This window comes from Dipodomys spectabilis, unplaced genomic scaffold, assembly GCF_019054845.1.
Source record: "Dipodomys spectabilis isolate Male_0828 unplaced genomic scaffold, ASM1905484v1 ptg000174l, whole genome shotgun sequence".
Taxonomy (NCBI): domain Eukaryota; kingdom Metazoa; phylum Chordata; class Mammalia; order Rodentia; family Heteromyidae; genus Dipodomys; species Dipodomys spectabilis.
Genome location: NW_024870851.1, coordinates 3,323,544 through 3,350,194, shown reverse-complemented (window position 1 = coordinate 3,350,194; position 26,651 = coordinate 3,323,544). Strand labels below are relative to the sequence as shown.

Here is a 26,651-nt window from a genome sequence, read left to right as displayed (position 1 = left end):
TGGAGTGAGTGGATTATGGAAACTATGACAGGATGTGCTTTCCTGTTAGAAGGAGCACATTTTCTCTTCACCTTAGCCTGATGGTACTAAATGCAGCAAAGATAGGAAAGGTGACCTGTACACAAGCAGCAGCGGGGGTGGTCAGAAAACTTTATATAATCTTGTTAGGAAGTGTCATGGATGCGCCTCTCAAAAATACCCAGGAATGCTTGGGGTTTGGGGTTTCTTTGTTCTTTGTTTTTGTCTTTGTGTTACACGTCTCCTTGTGATCATTATCAAGCTCAGGTTGCTAGCCCACAATGGACCTGTTCTCATAGCCAAATTGGAGAAGGTTCTGGGCTTTCTTAACTCCAAGGTTCACAGAATGATATAGAAACAGAATGGTCCCAGTGTCTATGCAACTTGATGCCTTTGGAAACTGCATCATAGTCTGCTTAAGCTTTTTTCCCTGTCCAGAGCTTTATGAAGCTGACGGGCAGGATGCGGACAGCTAATTCTCTTTTGTTTTCATGCAAGGAAACTGAGGCATATAGAATAGCATCGATCAGCTCTTCATTTATTCTTTTTTTTTTTGGGGGGGGGGGCCAGTCGTAGGGCCTGAACTCTGGGCCTGGGCGCTGTCCCTCAGCTCTTCAGCTCAAGGCTAGTGCTCTACCACTTGAGCCACAGCGCCACTTCTGGCTTTTTTCTTTTTGCTTATGTGGTGCTGGGGAATCGAACCCAGGGCCTCAGGCATGCAAGACAAGCGCTTTACCACTGAGCCACCTTCCCAGCCCCTCTTCATTTATTCTTTTAAGACCACACAGGCAAGACAAAGGCAGACATATGTGCTTGCTGTCACTCACTGCTTTCATACCTGGTACCTCCTCATACCTTTCAGGCTTTGTCCTGCGATCCACTGCCCTGGCACTAGGCAGGCCTTTCTTGCTTCTTCATACCAGGAGTGAGCGTGGTAGCTTCTCTGGAGTGTCTTATCATGTTCACCCAGATGATTGAAGAATTACATATCACTACTTCTGCCAGAAGAACATGAGCAGCAAATGCAAATACTTTCCTAGCCTTTTTTTCCCCTATCTGTTGTGAGGCTTGAACTCAGGGTCTAGTTTGAGCCACAGCACTACTTCCAGTTTTCTGGTGGTTTATTGGAGATAAGAGTCTCATGGACTTTTCTGCCCAGTTTGGCCCTGAACCATGACCCTCAGCTCTCAGCCTCCTGAGCAGCTAGGATTACACGTGTGAGCCACCAGTTCCCAGCTTTCCTAGCCTTTTACAAACTTTGATTTAGGGCGGGTGAAAGAGTTGTCCTTATTGCCAAAAGAGTTCTTTCCTTTTACAGGGACCTAGTCTGATGAAGTTGGGGGTTCTTTAATTTTTTTTAACTAAACAACTTGGCTAAACACTGCCATTATTCTAATAAGAATTTCTAAGCCTTTTTCATTCCCAAATACATAATCATAAAAGCTCATAGTAGCAGAGCTACAGAGTCTGACATCAGTTAAAACACATGAGAAATCAGGTTCTTTTAGCTTTGTTTCTTTGGATGTTTTTCGCCCTCAACTTTGAACTGCTGAAGATTGCATGCCTAGCTCACAGGAACTATCTTTGTCCACAAATTAGAAGCATTTGCATGGCAGGTAGAAGCCGGGTGGCTGTAGCATTGGGATTTTAGTTCCCTCTCCAGCTGCCAGGACAGGGGCCATCTCCAGGTATGAAAGTCTCCAAGGTCATGACCTTTCACCCTTCCCATCCCAAGGGCTGCTTTCCTTCAGGCCCACCTTGGATTGTACCAAATTTGGATTGTAATAACAGCTCCAGGGAAGGTGTCTTTAAATTACTTCTCAAAACCCAGACCCCAGTGGTGAAAAGTATCCGTTTTCTGCAATGACAGTGACAAATCAAACAGCAGAACCTAGTCACCCAAGTGGAGCCTACACAGTGCCTTACACCTACCCTGGCCTGTTCATAGAAAGGAATCCGGACAATACTAATGACTATCAGAAAATAGAACTCTGATTTCTTTTTTATCACTCAAAAGTGGCATTTTTACTCAAACACGTGCCTCTTGTGTTCCAGTTGTAAAGAGTACAAGAATCTGAATTCCTTTTTTGCCATCATCATGGGACTAAGTAACGTGGCTGTGAGCCGCCTGGCACTAACGTGGGAGGTAAGCTGCAGCTGAGATCCAGCTGTGACTGGAGCCTTCAGAAGAAAACCCTAGGCTCACCAGTGAGCTTTTATTTAGAAATAGCACTTACACTGCTACAACAATGGAAGAGTGGGACACATGGAGGGAGGTGACCTTTCTCCTTTGACCAGTTGCCACCTGAGCAAGTGAAAACTGAAAAAGATACCATCCTTTTGTGTATGGGAGAAGGGACCTGGGGATGGGGGGGGGGGGGGTGTGTTCTGTTTTTCCATCTACACACTGTAAATAATAATAACTTGATTATTAGGTATACGTAAATTGATTGGATGACTGCAAAAGGAGTTTTGTGCATAGATTCAATGATCTCAGAAATGTCTGCTTGTTCAGCTATGTTCATGCTTGGAATCCTAGCTACTTAGGAGGCTCAGATCTGAGGTCCATGGTTCAAAGCCAGCCCAGACAGAAAAGTCTGTGAGACTCTTATCTCCAATCAACTAACAAAAAGCCAGAAGTGGAGGTGTGGTATAATAGGTAGAGCACCAGACTTGAGTAGAAAAAGCCAAATCACAATGCAAGGCTCTGAGTTCATGCTCCACTATCATCAGGCATGTGTGTGCACGGATGTGCGCACATGCACACACACACACAGGAAAAAAGGAAAAGGGATGTCTACTGTTATTCCTCCCTCCCACCTAGGTCCTAGGACTTAAACTCTGAGACTGGGTACTGTCCCTGAGCACATTTTGCTCACGGCAAGCACACTGTCACTTAAGCCACAGCTCCACTTTTGGCTTTTTCTGGGATTAATTGGAAATAAGAGTCTCATGGACTTTCCTGCCTGGGCTGGCTTTGAACCACAGTCCTCAGATCTCAGCCTCCTGAGTAGCTAAGATTACAGATGTGAGCCCACCAGGGCCCGGCTGCTTCTTGCTTTGGCACTAAGCCATAGCTGATTGAAATAAGACAGAAGATTCCATTTATTTTACCCAATTAGACATTTTACACCTAGGAAAAATAGCTATCCATAGGACAACTGTTTAGAGCAGCTGAGTACAAAGTGTTTCTAAATCACCTGGCAGTCTTCTCTCTATATAGAGGAACAGCCTTGGCTTATCTTTTTTTTTGGGGGGGGGGGCAAAAGTTGTGGAGTTGTGTTATGAATTTTAGCATCAAAATAGGATGAATGGTTTAATGATGGTTCAAATGTCTTCACTTTTTATTTGCTTAGTAATTAGAATGGACTTGACCCCTTTCATGTGGCATATAGCTGAAGAAATACTAATCTTGAATAGAACATCCACACAAAAATAGACTCTTACTAAAAATAAAAGGCATGTGTGAGGGGGATACACACGTACAAAAGAGCAAGGAGTGTTTCATAGCGACTGTGTTTGCAGTGAGCTACTTCAAGGCAGCTGTTTGCATCTCTTTATGTTTCTCTTGAAATCCTTTTTTCTACTTCCCTCTTGAAACGATTTTCCTTCTCTGTCCCTCCTAAGTGTTTCCATTGTTTATAGGGCAGGTCTTCACAAGTCCTCTGTCTTGGGTTTCTCTTAAAATTCCAGGCAAATGCAGCACAGAGCAGCTCATCCCCTGAATATAGGAGTGAGGGAATTGGTGAAGCCTGTGTGCCAGGCAGCTGCCTCATCTTCCAGTGAGTGAAAGGACAGACGAAGCACTGCCAAGATATCGACGCAGTGAAGCCATTATGCAGTGCCCCTGTCTCACAGCCAGTCCAAGGCTCTTGGAATCTCGGGAGACCTGGGGCTCTCCTCGCACAGTCTGCTTTCCTCAACCTTCTCCAGCTGCTCATCTCCCCATAGAGTCCAAATGAGTTGTTAGGGGAAAAAAATCACAAAAAGCCCAAAGCCTCCTGGGAGAATCAGGGAGGCCAAGGATAGGTACCACGTAATGGCAACCAAATAGTGAGACCATAGCAGTTAGGAAATAGTATCTGAGTCCCTGCAGGGAGGGTGCAGCCAGCAAAAGGACAGTGAATTGGCCAGTTAGTGGCAAGTGAAAGTAAACAGCGAGTTAGCTGGTCCTTCAGCCTCTCCAGAACAGGAGTGCTGTGAGTCTCTGATCTGAGCTTCTCTTTTCATCATGATATGATGTTAACCAGGGAACATTAACCTGCCATTATGAAGCCTTTACTTTTTAGAAGTGAAAATGATGGTGTAATTCTGTAAACAAAGCTTTCCTTCATAAGTATCTTTTTCTTTTTTGTGTCTATACTGGGGCTTGAACTCAGGGCCGGGCACTCTTCCACTTGAGCCACAGCTCCACTACTGGCTTGTTGGTGGTTAATTGGAGATGAGAATCTTATGTGATTTCTTTCCCTGGGCTGTCTTTGAACTGCAATCCTCAGATCTCAGCTTCTTTGAGTAACTAGGTTTACAGATGTGAGCCACCAGCACCCAGCTTTCATGAATATCTTTTATTTGATGTATCTGTCCATATTTGCTGAGAACTTCCCCAAGACTTTCTGTAGAGCTCCAACAAGCATCCTGGTGGCCTCATGAACAGTCTTAGAATGAACTTAAGAATCTTTGGGGCTCAGGACTTGCTCTTTCTTGTATCAGAATGGAAAGTCTATCAGATCTCTACTGAGCATCTACTCAGTACTCGATGAAGTACTGAGGAGATAGCAATAAAACAAAACTGATGAAAAGCTGTGTTCTCACTGTAGTTCATGTTGTAAAGGATGGGAAAGATTCAAGTCCCTAAAGTTCATTGAATCCTAATATTATCAGGTTTAAATGTCTGATCATGGCTGGAATCTAGTGGCTGATGCTTATAATGGTACCTGGTTAGGAAACTGGGATTTAAGGATCAAGGTTCAAAGCCAGCCTGGGCAAGAAAGTTCATGTGACTCCTATCTCCAGTTAACCACCAAAAAGCCAAAAGTGGAGGTATAACTCAAGTGTTAGAACATCAGCCTTGAGTGAAAAGCTAAGGGACAGTGCTCAGGTCCTGAGTTTAAGCCCCTGAGTTAGCCTGGCATACATGCATATACACATACAAACACATGCACTCACACATGCATGTGCACACATACACAGATGCAGACTATAGAAATAAAAGAGTAAAGGTGGGGGGGCTGTGTCAAAGGTCCAGACAAATTAAAGTTTCTGGAATACAATCCTGTTTATGAATCATTCAGCCAAGAAAATGTTATAAAAGCAATCATAGTTTGGTTCAACTAGATGAAGGCTTTTAAAAGGCAAGTTCTCTATGTTCTAGAACTTTATCCTAAAACGACAGGACAAGTTATGGTTCAGCCTGTCTCTGAGATGTTTGATTAAGAGCCAAAAGATATGCCTGTCCCCTAGAAATGTTAACTCATGGCACATATCTAGCTTTTGAATCTGACATATGCGTGTGGCATTTTCATTTCATTAACAGAAACTGCCAAGCAAGTTCAAGAAGTTCTATGCAGAGTTTGAAAGTTTAATGGTAAGTGACAGTGGCTCTTTATGCTGTTCACTGCATTAATCCGATTTCTGATGAGCTGAATTGAAGTTCTCATTTTGGAAATTTTATCTGTCCTTGTATGACTTTAAGAAGTTTATGAGCCCTTTTAGTGCTGCTAAAACAAGCATGTCTGACTAATGAATGGCACCCACAGGAACTAACTTAAAGAGGACTTATGTCCCACATAAGGTCAATTTGTGTAACAAGAAAAGCAGCATAATGAAGTCCTTCCCAGGCTGACGATGGGCTAGAAGCTGTCCTTCTCCTGGCTTGCCAAAATTAGGTCTCCCCATTGGCTGGGAAGTGTTCACAGACCGGAAAGGAGTGAGTGGAACTTGCTGGAGAGATGGGATGGTTTCAGAAGGCAAGTCAGGACATCTGTATGGGGCAAGGGTTGGGAGGTGAGCTCACCTCCCAGGGAAGAGGCCAACAGCAGGGAAGAGGAATGTTGGTTGAGGTTTGCTTTATGTTTCCTACTTGCTTCCAAATCAGTCTCTCTCCCCAGCCCCAGTCAGAAAGTGTCCTTTTAAACCAGAATGGGACCCAAAAGCAAAATAGTAGCTTAACCATATGTAAAGTTGTTTTAGAAGATTAAATCCATTTATTTAACTGGAGCTTTGTTGACTCCAAAATACCAGATTATCCCATAAAGAGACCATGTGTGTAAGATGGTAGTGTCTATGTCACGTGTCACTGACCAGCTCCTCTTTGTCTCCCTCAAGGATCCTTCAAGAAACCACAGGGCGTACAGGCTAACAGCAGCTAAGCTGGATCCTCCTCTCATCCCATTCATGCCTCTGCTCATTAAAGGTAATCCTAAGAAAAGCACAGGCCCCACAGATGGGGAGTTCTTGAGAGGCAAAGATGAACTACATCTTGATCAGATTGAGCTCTTGGGATAGACACCTTCTGGTCACCTTTCTGCCCCAAGAACTTTCCAAGAGTTGGAAGATGGCTGGAAGAGTAGGAACTCATGATGTGGAAACCTTGTTAGTGACACAGAGGATTCAGTTTGAAATTTTACTAATCTCAGATAAAGTGATTTAGAAAGTTAAACACCTAACAATCAAGAGAATTATTATCAGCTTTTCTTCAGCAACAGTGTTATGCAAATCCACCTGCATAGTCTAATGGTGTGATTGTGCTTTCTTCCTCTGACATATTTCGGTTAGTGATTCGAATGTGGCTTTTATTTCTTTACAGATATGACATTTACTCATGAGGGGAACAAGACGTTCATTGACAATCTAGTAAACTTTGAAAAAATGGTATGTACAATATTATAACCTTAACCCACCATGAGTTTTTTTAAATAAAATCTGCATTTGTACTAATAAAGGAAATAATTTCCATATAGGCTTCCATGTTAAAAGGTAGTTACACATAAAGGAGTTTTGAAATATTTGGTTCAAATTGGCTACCAATTTAATTCTGTCAGTTCTCTTTTGTGAAATTGAATAGTATTTGTACTGTGACTCCTAGCAGCAGCAGCCTTTATGCTGGGTGTTTCCATCTCTGGCTGCCTGTTGCTAAAGAGTACAAATGTTCCGTGGTGACTTATGGGTTGTGTTTTGTAAGGTTTGTGGAGCTAGAATGCCCCAGGGTGCCTTTGAAATGTTGATCTGCCTAGCTTGATGTGTAGGTAAATGCAACTCTATAGCAGATCTTTATAATGATGCATTTAATCTAAATATGTATTGCTTATCCCAATCAAGTTCACTGAAGTTCAGAGAGGGAACGTTGGAAATCTCCATAACAAAACAAATTTCAAAACAAATCTAGATCTAACACGCATTCGTATTCCATAGTGTTCAGCTATAGTCCTATATTGCATTCTACCAACAAGATTTTTTTTCAGGTGTTGCCTAGTGTAGGTACTTTAAAGTTCTTTTCCTTGACTTCCACAAAGCAGTGAAGCAAGTCAGGATGAAACCTTTCTTTAGCTACAGAATGGAAGTTAATGGAATAATATTCCATTGTCTCTGAATCCTTTGGATGGGAGTGAGTGTGTTTTATCGCCACATGGGTGAGCATTTGCCGGCCAGGTTGATTGTCAGTGTGGATGTGGCATTGTGGGAAGAACCCAGGCCTTCTGCACCAGGAGTCATGGAAGTCACCCCTTAGTGTCATCACTTTGGAGTTGTCTTTTAATGCCTTCTCTGTGCGTTGAAAATGGAGATCATGCCTGCTCTTTCTTAGGTTCAAAAAGATGTGGAGAATAGACAAGAGAGGGCTCCACACTAGCACAGGTTTGTGTGGGGAAAGAGCTGCAGAGAAGAGCCTCCAGCCAGAGACTCACTCCTTGCTTACGTCTGAGGTATTTATAGTGGTCCGAAGGAACGCTAGTTGTCCCACGGGAGTTGGTATGAAAGTAACTTGATAGGACATAGGTAACACGTGAAAAAGGTCACAGCTGGAGGTAGGAAAGAAGCCTCTGGGGCGGGGGAGGGAGGGAGGGTGCTGGGAGCATCTGCCCAAGGCCCTCCTTGACAGTAAATATTGGGTCTGGTGCCAGTCATATGAGTTCAGCCAGTCAAGGAGAGGGTAAGGGGAAGTGTTAATAAATCAAGGCACTGGTCTGGAGCCTCAAGATAAGGACACCTGGCTATTTGGACATACCAACCTGTCTCTGAGTTGATGATAGGTCCAAACACACAGGTTTCCTATAAGTCCTGATGAACTGTGGAATTATTACAGCAAAACTGCCCTTCTAATTGTCTCTAATCAAGGTAGTATGTGTGAGTCTAGGAGAACGTGAGACACTGTAGCAGTCCTGTAAGGTTACAGTCAGCATGTTGGCTTTGGAAAAGAGCTTAAGGTAAAGAAAGGAAGCACAGTTCTCGGGTGGGCACTTAGTTCCCATGTCTTAAGCTTCTTAGGAAATAGCGTGTATGTGTGCACGTGTACCCTGCTCCTGCTCTCCTCCCCCCCACCCCCCCGCACTCACAACACTTTACACTGGTGGGCAAGTCATTTCTTAATGATTTTCTTCCCCAACTCCCATACCAAGTGCAAGTTTGAACATCTCCATCTCTGTGGCAGTTAGAAGATTTTTTTTAATCAAAGAAAAAATTATTTGCCCCTACTTATTAGTCTGAAGAATTGAACAATTTCCCTGCATTCCACTCTGCCCACTTCCACCAAAAAAGAAAAAAAGACTTGTTTTTCTAAAATGAAGAATTCAGCAAGCTGGGAGCCTATAGCTCACACCTGTAACCCTAATTATTCAGGAGGCTGAGATCCAAGGATCGAGATTCAAAGCCAGCCTGGGCAGGAAAGTGCATGAGACTTCTTTTTTCCTTAACCAGCAAAAATCTGAGAGTGAAGCTATGGCTCAAGTGGTAGAGCTCGAGTTTTGAGCAAAAAAGCTCAGGGGCAGCAATTAGGCCCTAAATTTTAACCTCAAGAGAGGCACCAAAAAAGAAAAGAAAAGAAAGGAAGGAAGGAAGGAAGGAAGGAAGGAAGGAAGGAAGGAAGGAAGGAAGGAAGGAAGGAAGGAAGGAAGGAAGGGAAAAGAGAAGAAATCAGCAAATGGGTAAAATAGTTCCCGAATCAGAGAGAAAGAAAGATTGAGAGGTTGCCAAGCCAGCTTGTTGAAGTATGAAATATATACTGATACAGGGATGCAGATGTCAGAATTTCCTAAATAGCTGATGGACTTTGGAACTTGGCATCACCAAAATTAACTAAGCAGAGCAAGCAAGGGTGACAAAGTACAGAACCAGCCATGCTTAGACCTGTGTCCCAGCCACAGAGGAAAAGTCAAGATGGCTGGGGATGGGGGCTCCTCTTTTTCTGTGCTTCATGTCCCCTCTAAAAAGGGATTCTATGTCAAGCCTTGAGCAAATGGTCTGTGCCACCCTGTTCCCAGGGATTCCCCTTTAGCCTAGCAGCAGCTAAATGGTTAAGATAGCTCTCATATCTGATCCCCATGCAAAAAAAAAAAAAAAGGCAGATATTCTTTTATTCTTGCTCCAAGAATACAAACCCAAGTTAGTGATGGGCTGAGCTCCAGTGGTCATGGCAGCAGCACTATTCTGAGAAGCAGTCAGGGTTTCTCACTCCTCTCTTGCTGTTTCTTGTGGTCTAAGATGGAAGCCCACAGCATTCCCATTCTAGCTGCTGGGATTGGAGCTGAGAAGGCAGAGGCATGCTGCTTCTCATTGGGGATGGGGAAGAACTTGATCTTGCCACTCCCCTCCCATTTCAGTGGCTAGAAATGTAATCCCACAGGAGGATTACTTTGGATATCCCCACTAAAAACTAAGGATTTTTATTCATGTGAAAGAGGAGGGGGGGGGGGGGGAACTAAAGATATTAAAAATACTGTTAGGCCTCTGCTCCAGCAACTTTATAAGTTTTCTTTCATTTGTAAATCATTCTGTGAGAAGTATGTGATTTCAGAAATGTCCTTCCATGAGTTAGATGGTACAAGAAAATGAAATGGTTTTTTTAAAAAGAAGAAGACGAATAAGACGACAAAGAGGAAGAAGAAGAGGAGGAGGAGGAGGAGGAAGAAGAAGAAGAAGAAGAAGATGATTTGATTATGGTTTCTAAAACTGACTTCTATCAATCTGGCAGTGTTGCTAACTTTCCAACCTTTCCACTTCATAAACCACCCTGCCTCTGTCCCTTTATCATCGCCACAACTGAGGCTATCCCTGTGTGTCTTGGGAAAAGAAACTCTCTTGCTTTTCAGATTGATGTCACTGCCACTTTCCAACCATCCATCAGTTTGGACTAGGTGTGAGCAGAGCTGGCAGACAGTGTTGGGCTGGTAGGCTATGTCCCTGAAGGGCAGGGTGTTCCTGACAGTGGCAGAACTTACCAGGCCAGCCAGGAACACGGATGCCTTTTCTTGGTCGCAGTAGTGCAGTCACATCAAAGGACCAAAGCAACTCTTAAGTATTTTTATTTGGAATGCCTTCACCCTTGAGGAATAAAATGAGGATTAGTGAATTTGTTGCGTATTGGTTTTCAGGATTTATGGATGCACACAAAAGAAAATTCACATTCTGATCCTCATGTGGAAAAAAAAGAAGGCAGACATTCTTTCATTTGGGGGAACATAAAGGAATATTCAAACTTGTTTGAATAAAGCCCTTCATAGCTTTCTATGGCATGTATGAATATTTATAACACCGAGAAGGTAGACTGCAATGGATTAGAGGATAATATGCTGGCCGGCTGCCACTATCCCAGGCTGCATACAGCATGCCAATAGGCACAGTTAGCACTGTGTTAGGAGGTTGGTCTATTTCAGAAATTCCCCATATTTAGGTATATTTATTTATAAGTATGACTTTGAAGTCATCATTTTATTTGGAATAAGCAGCATAGGGCAAACTTTTAGATTTGTGGAAACTTTAAGAGAAGCTAATTCATTGAAGAAATTTTGGAATCCTTCTGTTTTTGTATCACTAAGTATGGCATTACATAATTAGCAACAATTAGGGGGTTTTGTGAGCCACAATAAGATTTCAAGATTCATGAGGAGAGCACTGGACTTGGAATCTCAAGCTATGGTGAAAGTAGTAGTTGAGTCAAAATCTGGATGTTCAAATCCACTCAACTCCCAGACCTCACTAACCCAAAGGAAAGCTTTAAAAGTTCTTTAAGAGTTTATCTCTTTATACAAATTTTACATACTAGGCTAAGTACAGGTTCTCCAACACGTGTGCTTTAAAAGCAATACAACACACAGAGTATCTAGGTGAAGGCTTTTACTATGAAATCTTCAAAGCAGTCCTTGTCGTTTGGGAGAATAAAAGCAGCCTAAAATAATAAAACATGAACTATCAAAAATCAACAAAAATTACAAAACCCAGGTCATGAGAATAGTAGACATGTTCAAAGCAAAATGAAGGAAAGAGAACTTTATGTAAAAGTATCACAGAAAATAAAAACATGCTACATGCCATAACATGAGTCTGTTATAAGACCCTGCCCAACCTCATCTCACACTTTGTGTTCTCTGGTCCAGAGACCAGGCAAGATCAGCCTTCCTTCTTTTCCTTCTTCCTTCCTTGCATGTTACCTTTGCCTGAAATTTCCTCTCCCATCTTTACCTGTCTGACTTCTTTTCATGGTGCAGGCTGGACCTCCTGAGTACTCTTCTCTGAGAGGTCTTCCATGATCTCCCTCCTAGCATTACTCATACCAGTGCTGTCTACCTTAATCTTGGCCAGTCAAAAATGATTTCTGACTTGCTTCATCTCTGTCTTGCCCACTGATATTTCTTCAACATGCATAATTATGATTGGCATGTTGTAAGTATGCAAAAAAATTTGGTTTGAACTCAGGTCCTCATGCCTCCTTAGCTTTGTTAGCTTGGTTGGCACTCTACCACTTGAGCCATAACTCATGCTAGCTTTTCGCCAGTTAATTGGAAGCTAGAGTCTTGTGAACCTTTCTACCTGGGCTGGCTTTATACTGTGATCCTGTAGACCTCAGCTTTCTGAGTAGCTAGGATTACAGTCATGAGCCACCAGTATCCAACAAGCAATGGTTCTTAAATAAAAGAATAATTATATTTCAGTCATGAATGTGGTACTAAAACACCTTCAAAGGATTTTATGTAACCATAATTGAATCTAAATTATTGAATCTAAATTTTCTGTCAGAAAACTTGGTCATCCAGGGTGTTCCAAAGCACTTTTCATAACAGTAGTTGACGTGATTCTCCCTTCACTTTTGCTCCTTTACTTCTGGGTTGTTTTTGTTGTTGTTGTTGATTTGTTGTTTTGTTTTTTGCTCCCTTCCTTCCTGTGGCACTGGCTCTCCTATCCTGTCCTCAGGATAGGAGACAGGATAGGTGCCTGTGAATGCACCTGAGCTGCCATGTCCTGTAGCTATCATATGTGGTAGACCATGAGCATCATGTGTGGTACACATGTGCATACGTGTCTGTATGTCATATACCCCTTGGATAGTAAAGATTCACAGCTGGAGGCAAGGGAGTATTGGTAACTTCTCTTCCTCTTCCTCCTTCATCATCTGCTTTATTTTTTTTTAGTAGTATTGGGGGTTGAACTTAGGGCATCTCATCTGCTAGGCAGGTGTTCAACCATTTGAGCCATGGTCCCAGCCTTTATGTTTCTTCTTCAATGATGCCTGCATCAAAGTTAGTTCAGCTCTGTTTATCTCTGGTCTCCATTGTGTACATCCATCTGGTTGCTTTTTCAGACATTCTTTCTAGAAAAGAGACTATATTTCTGTATCATTTTGTGGGACAAAAAATTATTGTCTTGAATATGTGAAAGTCTGGGTAAAGTTATACAATATTTCAGAAGGGCATTTACTCATGACAAGCAAGAAATAATTGACAAAGGTTATGTATTCAGTAGGTATAGAGGTGGGAGGGAGAGTCAAATCAGTAGGAGTGAGAAAGGAAAGAATGAAAAGGCAATCTGGTAAACATTAGGAACAAGAATAAGCCAGGTGTGTCAGCACTCAGGAGGCTGAGCTACATAGCAAGACTGTGTCTACAAAAAAAAAATCGAATATAAAATAAAAAGAGAAAGAGCCAGGCACCAGTGGCTCACTCCTGTAATCCTAGCTACTCAGGAGGCTGAGATCTGAGGATTGCAGTTCAAAGCCAGCCCGGGCAGGAAAGTCCAAGAGACTCTTATCTCCAGTTAACTGTAGGAAAATCAGAATTGGTACTTGGCTAGCTTTGAGTGGGACAGCGCACAGGCCCTGACTTCTTCAAGCCCCATGACCAAAAAAAAAAGGATTTTAAAAGAGCAACAGAGGGAGTCCCCCAAAAAAACTTCGGGAGGCAGTTAGGAAAGACCTGAAGTCCAAAAGTAGCTCTTCTAAGGGGCAACTGAGCAAGATGCCTTTAACACATGATATGCATAAGTTGATGTGTTAAACTCCTTTGTTTAACTATTTGAAGAAAACAATAAGGAAATAAACTTAAAAAAAAAAAAAAAAAGGCAACTCCTCCAAGCCATGGGGCCAAATAGCCTAAGCCCAGGGAGGGCAGAGTGGGGGAGCTGGGAGCGTTAACAGAGTCAGGCAGCATTGCCTGTAGGGCTGCTGGTCTGAACTTGAACACTAGACACAAACCTGTACCTCCTCAGCAACAGGCAGGGAAGGGGGACAAGAGTCAATATGGAGTGGGGGCGGGGGGGGGGGGGGGGGGGGAGGGGGGGGGAAGAGTCAATATGGGATTGGCTAGAAAGGCTGGAGATGTCAAGGCCAGCCTGCTTCCACGGGGCTGTGGCTCAGGAAGGTAAAGAAATGAAGCCTGGGCCACAAAGGCTGGGTTGGGCCTGTGAGAACAGGCCCTGCTTACTTCATTGGACCCAAGGACCCAAGTATAATTGCCTGTGTGAGAGCAGGAGGCTGTGTGTGTTTGGGAATGTTACCTTGGGGCAGGGCCTTTGTATTGGTCTCTCAGTGCCTCGGGCCTCATGAAGGGCATTCGCTTCCAAGTGCCTCTCTCTTTAGCTATAAGGAAAAACAAAGGCATGACTGTGGTTACACAGTCCATCACTCACAATCCCCCTTTGGGGAATTCACCAGCTTTCAGTTGGTCCCATCTCTGAGCCCTGCAGGTCATAAACTATCGGAAGTTACATTTTGAAAACAAGCCCTGATCCCCATGCTCAGAATTAGTTCAGAGCAAAGTCAGTCCAGATGGGGGTTGGGGTTCAATTTATCCACTTCACTGACTTGGAACACCTTCTAAGGGAGCTTGTCCTCCTTGTTTTTAACTTTGGATTACCACTTGCTGTCGTAATGAGTCAGTAGCTAATGGGAGTGTGTCATAATCCACAAGTTTGCTGGGCTGGGAAGGGGAAAAAAAAAAAAAAAGAAAGAAAGATGAGCAGCCCTGATTTGGAGTAATCAGGCATTTCCCCCATGGCCTGGCATGCCAGAGTTACCTGGCCAGTTCCAGGCAGGCCAACCTGCTCTGGCAAGACTGCCCAGCTTAGGGTGTAATTTTGGGCTCCAGTCCATTATGCTAGTTGGATAATGAAGCCAGTGTCTTTATAAACCTTAGTTTAGGCTACCTTTACTGAGAACAAATAAATGTGCCACCGAAGATAACAGGTATGGCTAAAGTCTTCCCTAATTTAGAGAGGGGAATGATGCAGTCATAAAATTCAATGCATATCCCATGAGATTAAGATAATTGGGTGGAGGCCTTGGGTTGGGAGGGATGGAAGAGAATGACAGTGGTGGATCAAGGAGCATTGTATTCGTCAACTGATCTGTGGAATGGTAACTCCTTGGTGCAAATACTTACAGATAATAAAAATATAATTGAAAAAATAAGGACTAGGTAGATTTTTGTGAAGATAAATAGAAAATTCACAAAATCATCTGCACATTGATAGAGCAGGTAGCTGTATATAAAAGCAGTTTGATGAATCAGGCTGCAAGGTCTTATTCACAACGAGTTCAACAGATGTCAGTAACATTAGATGTGTAACTTCAGCTAGATCAAGAAGAGAAAGAAGATAATCTCTCTGTACTGAAGTCTCTTAGAGATTATCCAGAAGAGAGCCCAACCTGTTTTATGAAGAATTGTTGAATAAAGTGGGAGTATTTAGACTAAATAAGAAAGGATAGAACTAGGCACCGGTGGCTCATGCCTGTAATCCTAGCTACTCAGGAGGCTGTGATCTGAAGATCGAGACTCAAAGGCAGCCCAGGCAGGAACGTCCCTGAGACTCTTATCTCCAATTAACCACCAGAAATCCTAAGTGACACTGTGGCTCAAGTGATAGAGCATTAGCCTTGAGCTGAAGAGCTGAGGGACAGTGCCCAAGCCCAGAGTTTAAGCCCCATGACCAATAAAAGAAAAAGAGAGAGGGAGAGAGAGAGAAAAAAAAGAAAAGAGTAGAGTAGGAGGATCTTCATAATACTTGTCTTCATAATAGTTGTCTTCAATTATTTGAAGAACTGCCTCTTAAAAGAAGCCAAATGTGTTTGTTTATGGCTTCTCAGAGCACAGAACTAGTAGAAAGTGTTCCTTTACTTTTACACAAAACAATAAAAAAAATTGCAATAATTAGAAATGCCTATATTGGACACAGGTAGTTCAGACCTATAATCCTAGCTACTCAGGAGACTAAAACTTGAGGATCACAGTTCAAAGTTGGCTGTGGCAAAAAAAATGTGTTAGATTCTTATCTCCTATTCACCAGCAAAAAAAAAAAAAAAAAAAGCCAGAAGTAAAGGTGTGGCTCAAGTTATAGAATGCTGACTAGTCTTGAATAAAAATCTAAGCCAGAATGTGAGGCCCTAAGTTGAAGCCCCAGTACCAGTGTGCATATGCGCATACACACACACACACACACACACACACACACACACACACACACACACACACACACACACGACTATAAATAAAAGGAACTGGTCTTGGATTTATGTAATGTGTTCCATTGGCAAACACAGTCACTCAGTGAGAAACCACAGGCTGGAGGTGGTTTGAGATAATATGCGAAGTCTCAGTAGCATGTTAGGTATTGCATGGGTCAGTGAGTACATGAGAGCATGGAGTTAACATAACAGGTTAACCCTTCTCTGGCCTCTGCATTAGCCAGCAGTGCCACTGGCGTTCATACATCATTACTGTAGGTTCACACCATTAAACACTATTGTCTGGACCTCACAAAGGAAAAGAATGGGCCTTCCTTAGAAAGCCAAATCTGGATTTTAAAGTTAAACTGAAGTTATCTTGGAGTACAATTAAAAAGGATCCGTCAAAATTAAAACCATTGTTAAAATTAATCAAAGATTTAGAAAGGTAGAATGAACTTCAGAGCTGGAAATTACTGATTTAAACAATTGTTCTCACATTTTCAACTACATAATGAGCTAAAAATTATGAAGCCTCTGGAGTATAGCTGTAAAGAGTAGTCAAACACTGAAGTCAGAAGGAAATGTTTTAGCTTTCAAAACTAAAAAGCAGAACAATTACTCCCTACAAAATGGTATAGGAAGAGGTTTCTGACCCCTGCTAATTGTTTTATTATTCTTCAGAGGGACAAACTGGCAGCATTTCCCAGGGTTTTCGGTAATTATACTCCATTCAATATCTGAAGAATTACAATAATTCTATGCGGAATATACTTGTGCCCTTCCCAGGCAAAGCCTTTAGAGAAGTGAAAAAACAACTTAAAGTAAATTAGCAGGAAAATTATCATAGTTACTGTTTATTTCAGGGCTCCCTATATCAGAGGCTAATTATACATTGTATACTACATTTTCTTGGAAGTATTAGTGATACATTTCTCATGCGATCAACAGATAGTGCTGGTTTTTAGGATACTTTATGAAAGCAAAGAACCAACTTTTCTCATCACTTCTATGTGTATGAGGAATCAGCTGATGCGATACATACCATGTCGCTTCCTGTCTGCCAGTGTCCTCAAAGCAGTGGTATCCTGTGAAGGGTTTATGATGTACACTTGTTATGTGTGTGTGGAGTTCCCAGGCCTGACTCCTCCAAGATAGACAGATAGATAGATAGATAGATAGATAGATAGATAGATAGATAGATAGATAGACAGACAGACAGACAGACAGACAGACAACAGACAGAAAGACAGGTGGAAGGATAAGAGATATAGGTATATAGATGTAGTGCTAGTCCTGGAACTTGAACTCAGGGTCTGAGTACCGTCCTTGAGCTTTTTGTGCTCCAGGCTAGCACTCTGTCACTTGAGCCACAGCACCCCTTCTGGCTTTTTTAGTGTTTAATTGAAGATGAAAGTCTCATGGACTTTCCTGCAGGGGCTGGCTTCAATGAGTGATCCTCAGATCTGGGCCTCCTGTGTAACTAGGATTACAGACTCACTTTTCTATGATATTTTTTAATGCTATTCATGATTTCCTCAAAGACATTTTCTTTTCTTTCTTTCGATGTATTTGTTTACATTTTGGTATTAAGCTTGAACTCTGGGGTTGGGTGCTGTCCTTTAGCTTTTTTGCTCAAGGTTAGTGCTTTACCAGTGAACCACACCCTTCACTTCCAGAATTTTGCTGGTTAATTGAAGATAAGAGTCTTGTGGACTTTTCTGCTTAGGCTGGCTTTGAATTGTGATCCTCAGATCTCAACCTATGAAGTAGCTAGGATTACTAAAGGTATGAGCCTCCAGTGCTAGTAACTACCTTATACTTTGATAAGTCAGGGGTATATGAAAGAGGAAAGCAAGACTAGATTAGCTCCTCAGAAGTGGGAGGAGTCTTTTTCCTGAGGCTCATCAGCTATCTGCTCGTGATAGGATTAATCCATCATTTCTACAGGCTTTTTTCCTTTAGAGTCTGAGGAGCAGAGACATCCTGAAGCCTAGGCAGGAACTGAGGGACCCAGAATACTGTGAGCAAGAACCACACATCCTAGTTACAGAATGGGACAGAGGTTTCACCCATTTTCCTCAGGAACCAGTGATCTTGGTTTCTGTTCTTTGAGCTTTTTCTCTCTCCTTTTGCTTTTTTAATTGAGCTTAACACAAAAGATCACCTTTTAGTCATTATTGTAACTAAAAATTTACACAGAAATGAAGATCACTTAATGGCAAAATTGACAATCAACACAGTTATGATCTATTTGATGGAATCCATCTTCATGTAAAAATTTTTAAATGCTAATGTCATGGAAAACAGTCATAATATAATAATGCAGTGAGAAAATTTCAAACCAAAACCAAATATGTGTATTTTATGCATATTACAATATAGAATCATGCTTTGTTATTTTTTAATTAAGTTTTTATTGTGAAAATATGTACAAAGGGATTACAGTTACATGAACAAGGTAAGGTAAGGAGTACATTTCTTTATTTTTAATAGAGGTTTATATACAAATATAATATCAGAATGAAGCATACCAAACTATCAATGAGTTTTCTCTCTGAAATGATACTCGAAGTGGTTTTTTCCTTTGTTCTAGCATTTTCTGTGTACACTTTAGTGTTGTAATTAGAAAGGAAGTAAAAGGAAAGAAGGAAAATAATTATGATTAATAGTAAATCATATACTTGCTGGAAGACTGAAGAAGTTGGCAATGCATGGTGGGATAGCATAACCTTACAGAGAGACTATGTGACTTACTATTCAGTCAGTGTAATCAAACACCTCATTATCCAGTCCTGTTTAACACTAAGAAATCTGAAAAACCCAGCCTTTCTGCAAATCTAAGATCACTACCAATTCTCTTACAAAGTATGTTATCCTCAAGAAAGAATGGTGCAAACTATTTCTAAGTGTGAGAGTAAAGTGTCACAAATGCTTTTTCCCCCATCATAGAGAACTAGCAAACAATGAGACCAGAGCTATGCCATTAATATCCCTTACCTAAAAATGTCTTGTGCGTGTGCATGTGAACACGAGCACCCCTTTAAAATCATTAAGCAGGTTACACATCAGCCAGCTGCCTCCCGTAGTCAAGTCTCAGAACATGCTGTTTCTTGTGGCTCTAAGTATTGCAGGAATAAATAATGGCTTGTTTTCCTTTTTTGGATTATACACTAAGCTGACTTGCATTTGTGTCTTTTTCTTTCTTTCTTTTGATTCCTTGTAGCGCATGATTGCCAATTCTGCCAGAACAGTGAGGTACTACAGGAGCCAACCCTTCAGTAAGTTCAATGTCGCTGCTTTCTGCAGGGGCAATCTCGGTGATTAAGTCCTTTTTAATGAGACCATGGAGACACTCTAGCAGTCTGGACAGCATCTGATTATATCAGAAGCCATGATTTAGGACCATGATTTCTATGCAGTAGAATAGGGCAGTGGCTTAAGTGCAGTTGGTTTGAGGATTTTTGTTTTGCTGTTGTAAAATCAGAGAAACATATTTACCTTGTTGTAAAAAACTAGACAATAACCATTTTAATGAATGGATTTAAAGAGAATTAATTTGCTCCTTCCAGAGCAGCTAGAAACAAGTAGGGCACCATGACCAAGTGACCTGGCCTCCAACCACCTCCCTGTGTGACTCACAGCTTAATGTTGAGCAACTCCTAGCAGTCCTGGTTGACTCAGGGCTGCCGTTGATAAGCTGGGAAAGATAACATTTATTATCTCTGGGAGCACATTTATGTAGGTAAGTCTCATAGCAGGATTTTATATTTATTCCTAGTCTAGGGAATTTGAGGTACTTGTTTCAAATCTGAACATTTGTCACAAGAATTGATTCAAGGCTTCAATGTGTATGAAAACACTGATACTATTAAGTTGCTATTTCAGTCTGTTTGGGGTTAAGTTATATCATAAGACTAGATAGTCATTCCGGCAGTATGGTCTCTTCTACACCAAGACTTGGCACCTTTGGCTCCCACAATCCATTTGGGGACTGAGGAGGTGGGCCCTATGAAGTTCTTTGCTAAAGTCATTTAAAGAATATCAGCTCCTTAACATAATGACATGGACATAATGGTGCAATTCCTATACCATTCCCTCCAGAAAGCCCAGTACCCAGAAACAAAAAAGCCTTTGTTTTAGTAGAGTGATTTTTTGTGTGTACTGGAGGACTGACTTAATTTAAGCCAGAGTTTGCTCACATGGATACAAAAACTACTAAATACTCATTTGGCAAAATTTAGGGAACATAACCTCAATTTGGTAAGCAGATAGAGCTTTAACAAGTTCATTCCAGCCTGATGCTGGTGGCTCATGCCTGTAATCCTAGCTTCTCAGGAAGCTGAGATCTGAGGATCACAGTTTGAAGCCAGCCTGAGCAGGGAAGTTTGTGAGACTCTTATCTCCAATAAACTACTCAAAAAAGCTGGAAGTGCCACAGTGGCTTAAGTGGTAGAGCACTAGCCTTGAGCAAATGAAGCTCAGGGGTAGAACCCAGACTCTGAGTTCAAGCCCTGGGACTGGCCAAAAAAAAAAAAAAAGAAAAGTTAATTTCTCAGCTGGGCACTGGTGGCTCATGCCTGTAATCCTAGCTACTCAGGAAGATCGACTCTTAACCATCAAAAAGCTGGGAGTGGAAAGGCAGGGCTCTGGTGGCTCATACTTGTTATCCTAGCTTCTCAAGAGGCTGAGATCTGAGGATCGCGGTTCAAAGCCAGCCAGGGCAGGAAAGTCTGTGAGACTCTTATTTCTAATTAACTACCAGAAGACCAGAAGTGGCACTGTGACTCAAGTAGCAGAGTATTTGCCTTGAGCTGAAGAGCTTAGGGACAGCGCCCAGGCTCAGAGTTCAAGCCCCATGACCACCACCAACAACAACAACAAAAGCTAGAAGTGGAGCTGTAGCTTCAGTGTTAGAGCACTAGCCATTAGTACAAAAGTCCAGGGACACTGCCCAGGACCTGAGTTTATGCCCTAGGACTAAAATGAAACCAACAACAACAAAAGTTAATTTCAATGATCCTAGCATTAGAAGCATCGTGTGTATGAGGATTCCATCAGATTTAAAATATCTATAATTTTTTGCAGTCCTCCACTATGTGCTTAAAGGCATGGTTATAAAACAGTGGGACAAGTGAAAATGAACATGGATACGAGGTAGCAGTTACATTAAGAGTTCATAAATCTAGAATCCATGGTCCTTCAGGGGTGTCTGTCCAAGACATTCTTGAAATTGTATGCACAATCTCGTGTCTTTGAGAGGGTTGGTCCTTGAGAAGGTTTTCCATGAGGTTCAAGAATCAATGAAGGGGCTGGGAAGGTGGCTCACTGGTAGAGTGCTTGCCTTGCATGCATGAGGTTTGATTCCTCAGTACCACTAAGCAGAAAAAGCCAGAAGTGGCACTGTGGCTCAAGTGGTAGAGCACTAGCCTTGAGCTGAAGAGCTCAGGGACAGTGCCTAGGCCCAGAGTTCAGGCCCCACGACTGACAAAAAAAAATCAATGAAGAACCAGAATAAAATGCAATTTGTTTTATGAGCCTCTTTGGCAGCAAATACTTGACTAGTATAGTGGACAGTAGGTCATGTCTATAATACCAGCTGCTCAGAAGGCAGAGTGAAGTTCATGGTCCCAGGCCAGCCCAGGCAGAAAGTTGGTGAGCCACCCCCATCTCAAATATTATGGACATGATGGCATACATCCGTGATCCCAGTTAGCCAGGAGGCATAGATAGGAGTACAATTTGAGGTCAGCCCCAGGCAAAGACAAAAAAACTGTACCTGAAAAAAAACTGAATCAGAAGAGCTGGCTGAGTGGCTCAAATGTAGTGCCTGAGTGGCAAGTGTAAGACTCTGAGTTCAAACCCCAGCAATGAAAAACAAATTACACTCGATCATATGTTCATGGAGAGAAGTGAAAAGGATATATTTTCAATCCCTATTCCATTTGTTGAAGTTATCAGTTAACTGCTGGTAAACAACAGCTGCTCAGCTCTGAAGTCAACAGTCTATAGATAAAGCTATAGGAATAGATTCATAAACATTGTGGGAATATGTACAATGTAATTACAGGATATTGTACATGTAGAGTACACTGCCAGTGTAAGGCGGAGGAAATTGGGCACAGTGTGTTCGGCAGTTTACTATGCTATTATTTCTATGTGATAATTATACTGATGAGTTTCTTCTCACAGTGAGAGGAACCTTTATACCACCACCACCACCACCCCACACACACACTTTGGGCCATCAGACCTGCCACTGCAGCCTCCACTCCTATGCAGATGGCATTCTGATGATCTTGGGGCAGGCAGGTGGCTTTACAAGGACAACTGGACTCCAGGGAGCTCTGTTCTGTGGCACAGAAGTCCATACTCTAGCTTGTTCACTCCCAGGGCCAACTAAATTTGAGGCCTCACATTAGAGATCCTTCAGGACAGAGGTGGCCGTGACCCACAGCAGATGTGTTAGGTTTAAACTAAGATTATTTTTCTTTCCTTTTATTTTAAAATTAGGAGAATTCACAGGGAAGAAATTCAGGTGTCCTATTTCTTAAAGGAAAAACAAATAAAAAGGAAGATCTGGGCATGACTCCTGTGTGACTTCCAGGGCCTGCATTTTTATCTGGCCCTCCTTGTCCTTACATATTCCCTACATAAGGCTAGGGCATTACATTTCCTTGCAGCCTGGTGTGAGTGACATGGGTTTAACCTCGCTGATAGCCCAGGTGCTCACACTGCTGGGTTGTGGACCTGAATAGAACTGTAACTGGGCTTTCAGAGCAAGTAGCATGGAAGAAGGGAAGTTGAAATTCTAACTTCAGCCACGGAGGAGTTGTTAATTTTGTCCTTTTTTTCCCTTGTGCTGGTCCTGGGGCTTGACCTTAGGGCCTGAGTGCTGTCCCCAAACTTTTGTGATCAAGGCTAAAGTTCTACCACTTGCCACAGCTCCACTTCCAGCTTTCGTGCATTGCTAATGAAACAGGGTCTTTTGACATAAGTCCTTATCTGGATCAAAGATGCTGGAGACTCAGAGTGTGAGACCAGAGGTGGGCTGGTAAGAGGAAATAATTTTTATCTGTCACCAGGGGCCATCAGACAAATGCTTCCCTTTTTATTTGGTGTCTTCCTACCCTCCTCTCCTCCCCAATGAGCAATGCAAAGGGAAATGATCAAAACAGATGACTCCAGGAAAGAAAAGTTGGAGGGCAGAAGGGAGACTATGGAGCAATCAGGTAGAAGCATTTCCATGCTTGTGGTATGCTGAAAGGTCTTGATGGAACCCAGAAATTGGTGATAAATGTATTTCCCCATTGCCAAAGGGAGAAACAAATCTGGGTCTTATATACATAGATTATGCAATGCCAATTTTGCTCTCTTCTTTCAACAGATCTTGATGCAGCTCAAGCTAATAAGAACCATCAGGATGTCCGGAGTTATGTGCGGCAATTAAGTGTGATTGACAACCAGAGAACTTTATCACAGATGTCACACAGATTAGAGCCTCGCAGGCCATAGACATCTAAAGTGCCCAGGGCAATGGTTTGTCTCCAGTCCACAATCTTTCAAAAATGTCATTCCTGCTACTGTTGAATGTATTGCCACTAGAGAGATCGACAAAGCAAGCAAAAAACACATCCTGAGACACCTCAGGGCTGCATTCAGCTTACCAACTACATGACGAGAAAGGAAATTATTTGACTTGCATAAAGCTGACACACTCTAGTTTAGGAATTCCCCCATTGGTAGTCACCCTGTTTCATTTCCAGTTGTGCCATCTTCACAAGCCCCCCCCCCCCCCCCGGGAGAGCTTGGTTACATGTGCCACTGTCGAGAAATATCACCAAGAGTGTTTACTTGATCTAACTTGCTATGAATGTGATTGATCTAGAGACATCAGTGGTGAGAGGGCTTCCTAATTTTTAACTCAATATCTTGATTTGGAGCTTAGGGTTGGGAGGGCATTGAGGAACTGCAGAAGTTCACATGCAAGGTTGTATTTTTCTATCTCATCGCCGTATCACTGAAGGAATAGAATCTACCATATTGCTATAAAACACTTAGGCTCATCTGTGTAACCGAGGAAGGACTGGTCTGTAACTTCTGAATGATGTATCAAATGATATTTGTTTACAGTATAACTTCTAAAAAATGTATAAATCAGGATTCCATACACAAAAATTCTGCTGAAAAACACCAAGGTTCTTAAAGTTGCCAGTGTTAAGAAAGATGAAAAATAACAATTCAGAAGAGCACAAAACATACAAAACCTTTTTCAAAATTGAAATATTTTCCTGGGCATTAAAAACCTTTCAGCTACAAATGTATTGTTACTGATTTTAAAAAATCATATTTTCTGGACTTAAATGTTATTACAAATATTTTAATTTTCAATGATTGTTTTGCACTTTCAAATAGATTGTAAATAGTTCATTCAATCAAGGATATAGAGTTATTTATTTGCTACATAATAGATATTGTGCCAAATATTTCTTTTTTTAATTTATTTAGTATGTAACTTTGGAGTACCTTTTTTTGTTTTCACAATTAGACTACATTTAATGTGTAGGAATTGTATGTATGTATATCTTCTGTAAATAACAGCTAGTATCTTCATTAAATATACTTGTTAACAAGAAAAGGTTGTGTTGTTTTCAGTTCCTCTAATACAGGAGACTATAACCATTTAAGAATGATAGGGTTCTAATTTTTTTCTTCGTTTTTGGGGGAGAGTGTTGGGGATTAAACACTCAGGGCCTCTTGCATTCTCTACCACTGTCCTGCAACTGTAGCCTGGACTTGTTTTAACAGTACCATGGGTTGAACTCAAGGCCTCACACTGGCCAGGCAGCTGCTCTACCACTTCATCCAGCCCCCTTTTTCCCTGGTTATTTTCAAGGTAGGGTATCACTTTATTCCCCAGGCCAGCCTGAGTTTGGCCCACCTACTTGTGTTTGCTTATATTCCTGGAGATAGGTGTGACTCACTGTGCCATTATGATTGTTGGACATTTCACTACAGTATCACTCACCTGCAGTCACACTGTATATTTGAGGTCATTTACAAAGTTGATAAATAGAGCTGCTCACCCAAGAAATGTCTTTGCTCTTATTTACCTCTCCTTCCTTCCTTCCTTCCTTCCTTCCTACTTTCCCTCCCTACCTCCCTCCCTCCCTCCTTCCTTCCTTCCTTCCTTCCTTCCTTCTTTTTTTTTTTTTTTTTTGTAGGACCTGGGCTTGAACTCTGAGCCTGGACACTTGAGCCACAGCGCCATTTCCGGTTTTCTGGTGGTTAATTGGAGATAAGAGTCTCACAGACTTTCCTACCCAGGCTGGCTTTGAACCACAAAATCCTCAGATCTCAGCCTCCTGAGTAGCTAGGATGACAGGCATGAGCCACCAGTGCCCGGCCTTCTTCTGACCTTTCTTAAAAGCTAGCATTCTACATACACAAGCACCTTTCTCCAGTTCCATGGTGACTGACACAATTTTGTTTCAATGGTATTAAAAATTAAGAATACTCTCCCATGTATATTCCCCTTGGTCTTCCAAATGAGAATAGTGATTACTCATATAATAAAGATAAGAGATTTTAATTATATCTGCCATTTATAAAAATGCATTCATCTCCTTTATTCAAGGTAGTAATGATGAAGTAAAAGAATTCATACTAAAATTGTAGAGTAGCCAAGCAATCCTTCCTGAGGTAGCAAATGCAGTTAATAGTTGTAAACTTGCAAACAAGCCAAAAGAAAATGAGATGCCTAACAGGATCACAAGAAAGATAATGAGATTTGCTGAAAAACAGGAAAAAGAAGAAAGAGTGTTGTTACCCACAGAGCCTGTAGAAAATTATACATTTGAGTGTTTAACATACCCACTCAAGGTCACTTGCATAGTGAATAGGAGCCAAGCTTTTCCAGTGAGTTTTGAATACCACAGAGGTTAAATACACTTTTCCTTCATTCATGGCATTTCCTCTCAAGATATGACCAGATCAATGACTACCAATGTGAAAAAAAATTAAAAGAAGTGTCATTCCAGTTTCAAATTGTGCTTCTAATAACAAAAAAAATCAAAATATGCAGTATAGTAAAAATGAACCCTTGAATAGCATTCCTTTTGCTGCCAATCTAAAACATATTACATCTCTTACATCCAGGTAATCTTAAGTTGTCCTACATAAAAGAAAGAAATATACTCAAGAAATTTACTCAAATCCTGGCATTCATATAAGCAGGAGAAAACCTTTAACTCAGGTATTGTAAATCATTTTTCTATACATTTATTCATTTGTTCATTCATTAGCAAGTGATCATGGTGTGTTATAATATGGATCTTGAATGTTCTACAAAGGCTTCATCCCCAGCCCAGAGTATTATGGGAATTATAGGATCTTTGGAGGAAGGAGATTGCAGTGGGAGGTAGTTAGGTCATTGGGGCATGCCCTTAAAGGTGATGCTGAGATGTTAGGCTCTCTTCTTTCTTTCTTTGCTTCCTGATAACCATAAGGCAAGCAGCTTCTTCCACCATGCCCTCCCCACCAGGATGTGCCACAGGCCTAAAGGCAGCATGACCAAGAGCCTCTGACCATGAGCCAAAATAAACTTTTCTTCCTTGAAAGTTGATTTATCACTGGGTGCTAATGGCTCACGTCTGTAATCCTAGGTTCTTAGGACACTGAGGTCTGAGTATCATGATTTGAAACCAGCATA

The 26,651-nt window shown here is 41.7% G+C and overlaps 1 protein-coding gene across 5 annotated transcripts in view; it reads left to right on the top strand.

Annotated features, from left to right (window-relative positions):
* Rapgef4 (Rap guanine nucleotide exchange factor 4) overlaps positions 1-24,569 on the top strand; it is a 305,860-nt gene extending 281,291 nt beyond the window's left edge. For all 5 annotated transcript variants that reach the window (XM_042694172.1, XM_042694174.1, XM_042694173.1 and 2 more), the window contains 6 exons: positions 2,074-2,164; positions 5,552-5,602; positions 6,343-6,430; positions 6,824-6,888; positions 19,167-19,221; positions 23,328-24,569. In XM_042694172.1, the coding sequence (XP_042550106.1) occupies positions 2,074-2,164; positions 5,552-5,602; positions 6,343-6,430; positions 6,824-6,888; positions 19,167-19,221; positions 23,328-23,455 (478 nt within the window). In that variant the 3' untranslated portion in view covers positions 23,456-24,569. The remainder of the gene's footprint in view (positions 1-2,073; positions 2,165-5,551; positions 5,603-6,342; positions 6,431-6,823; positions 6,889-19,166; positions 19,222-23,327) is intronic.
* The last annotated feature ends 2,082 nt before the right edge of the window (positions 24,570-26,651 follow it).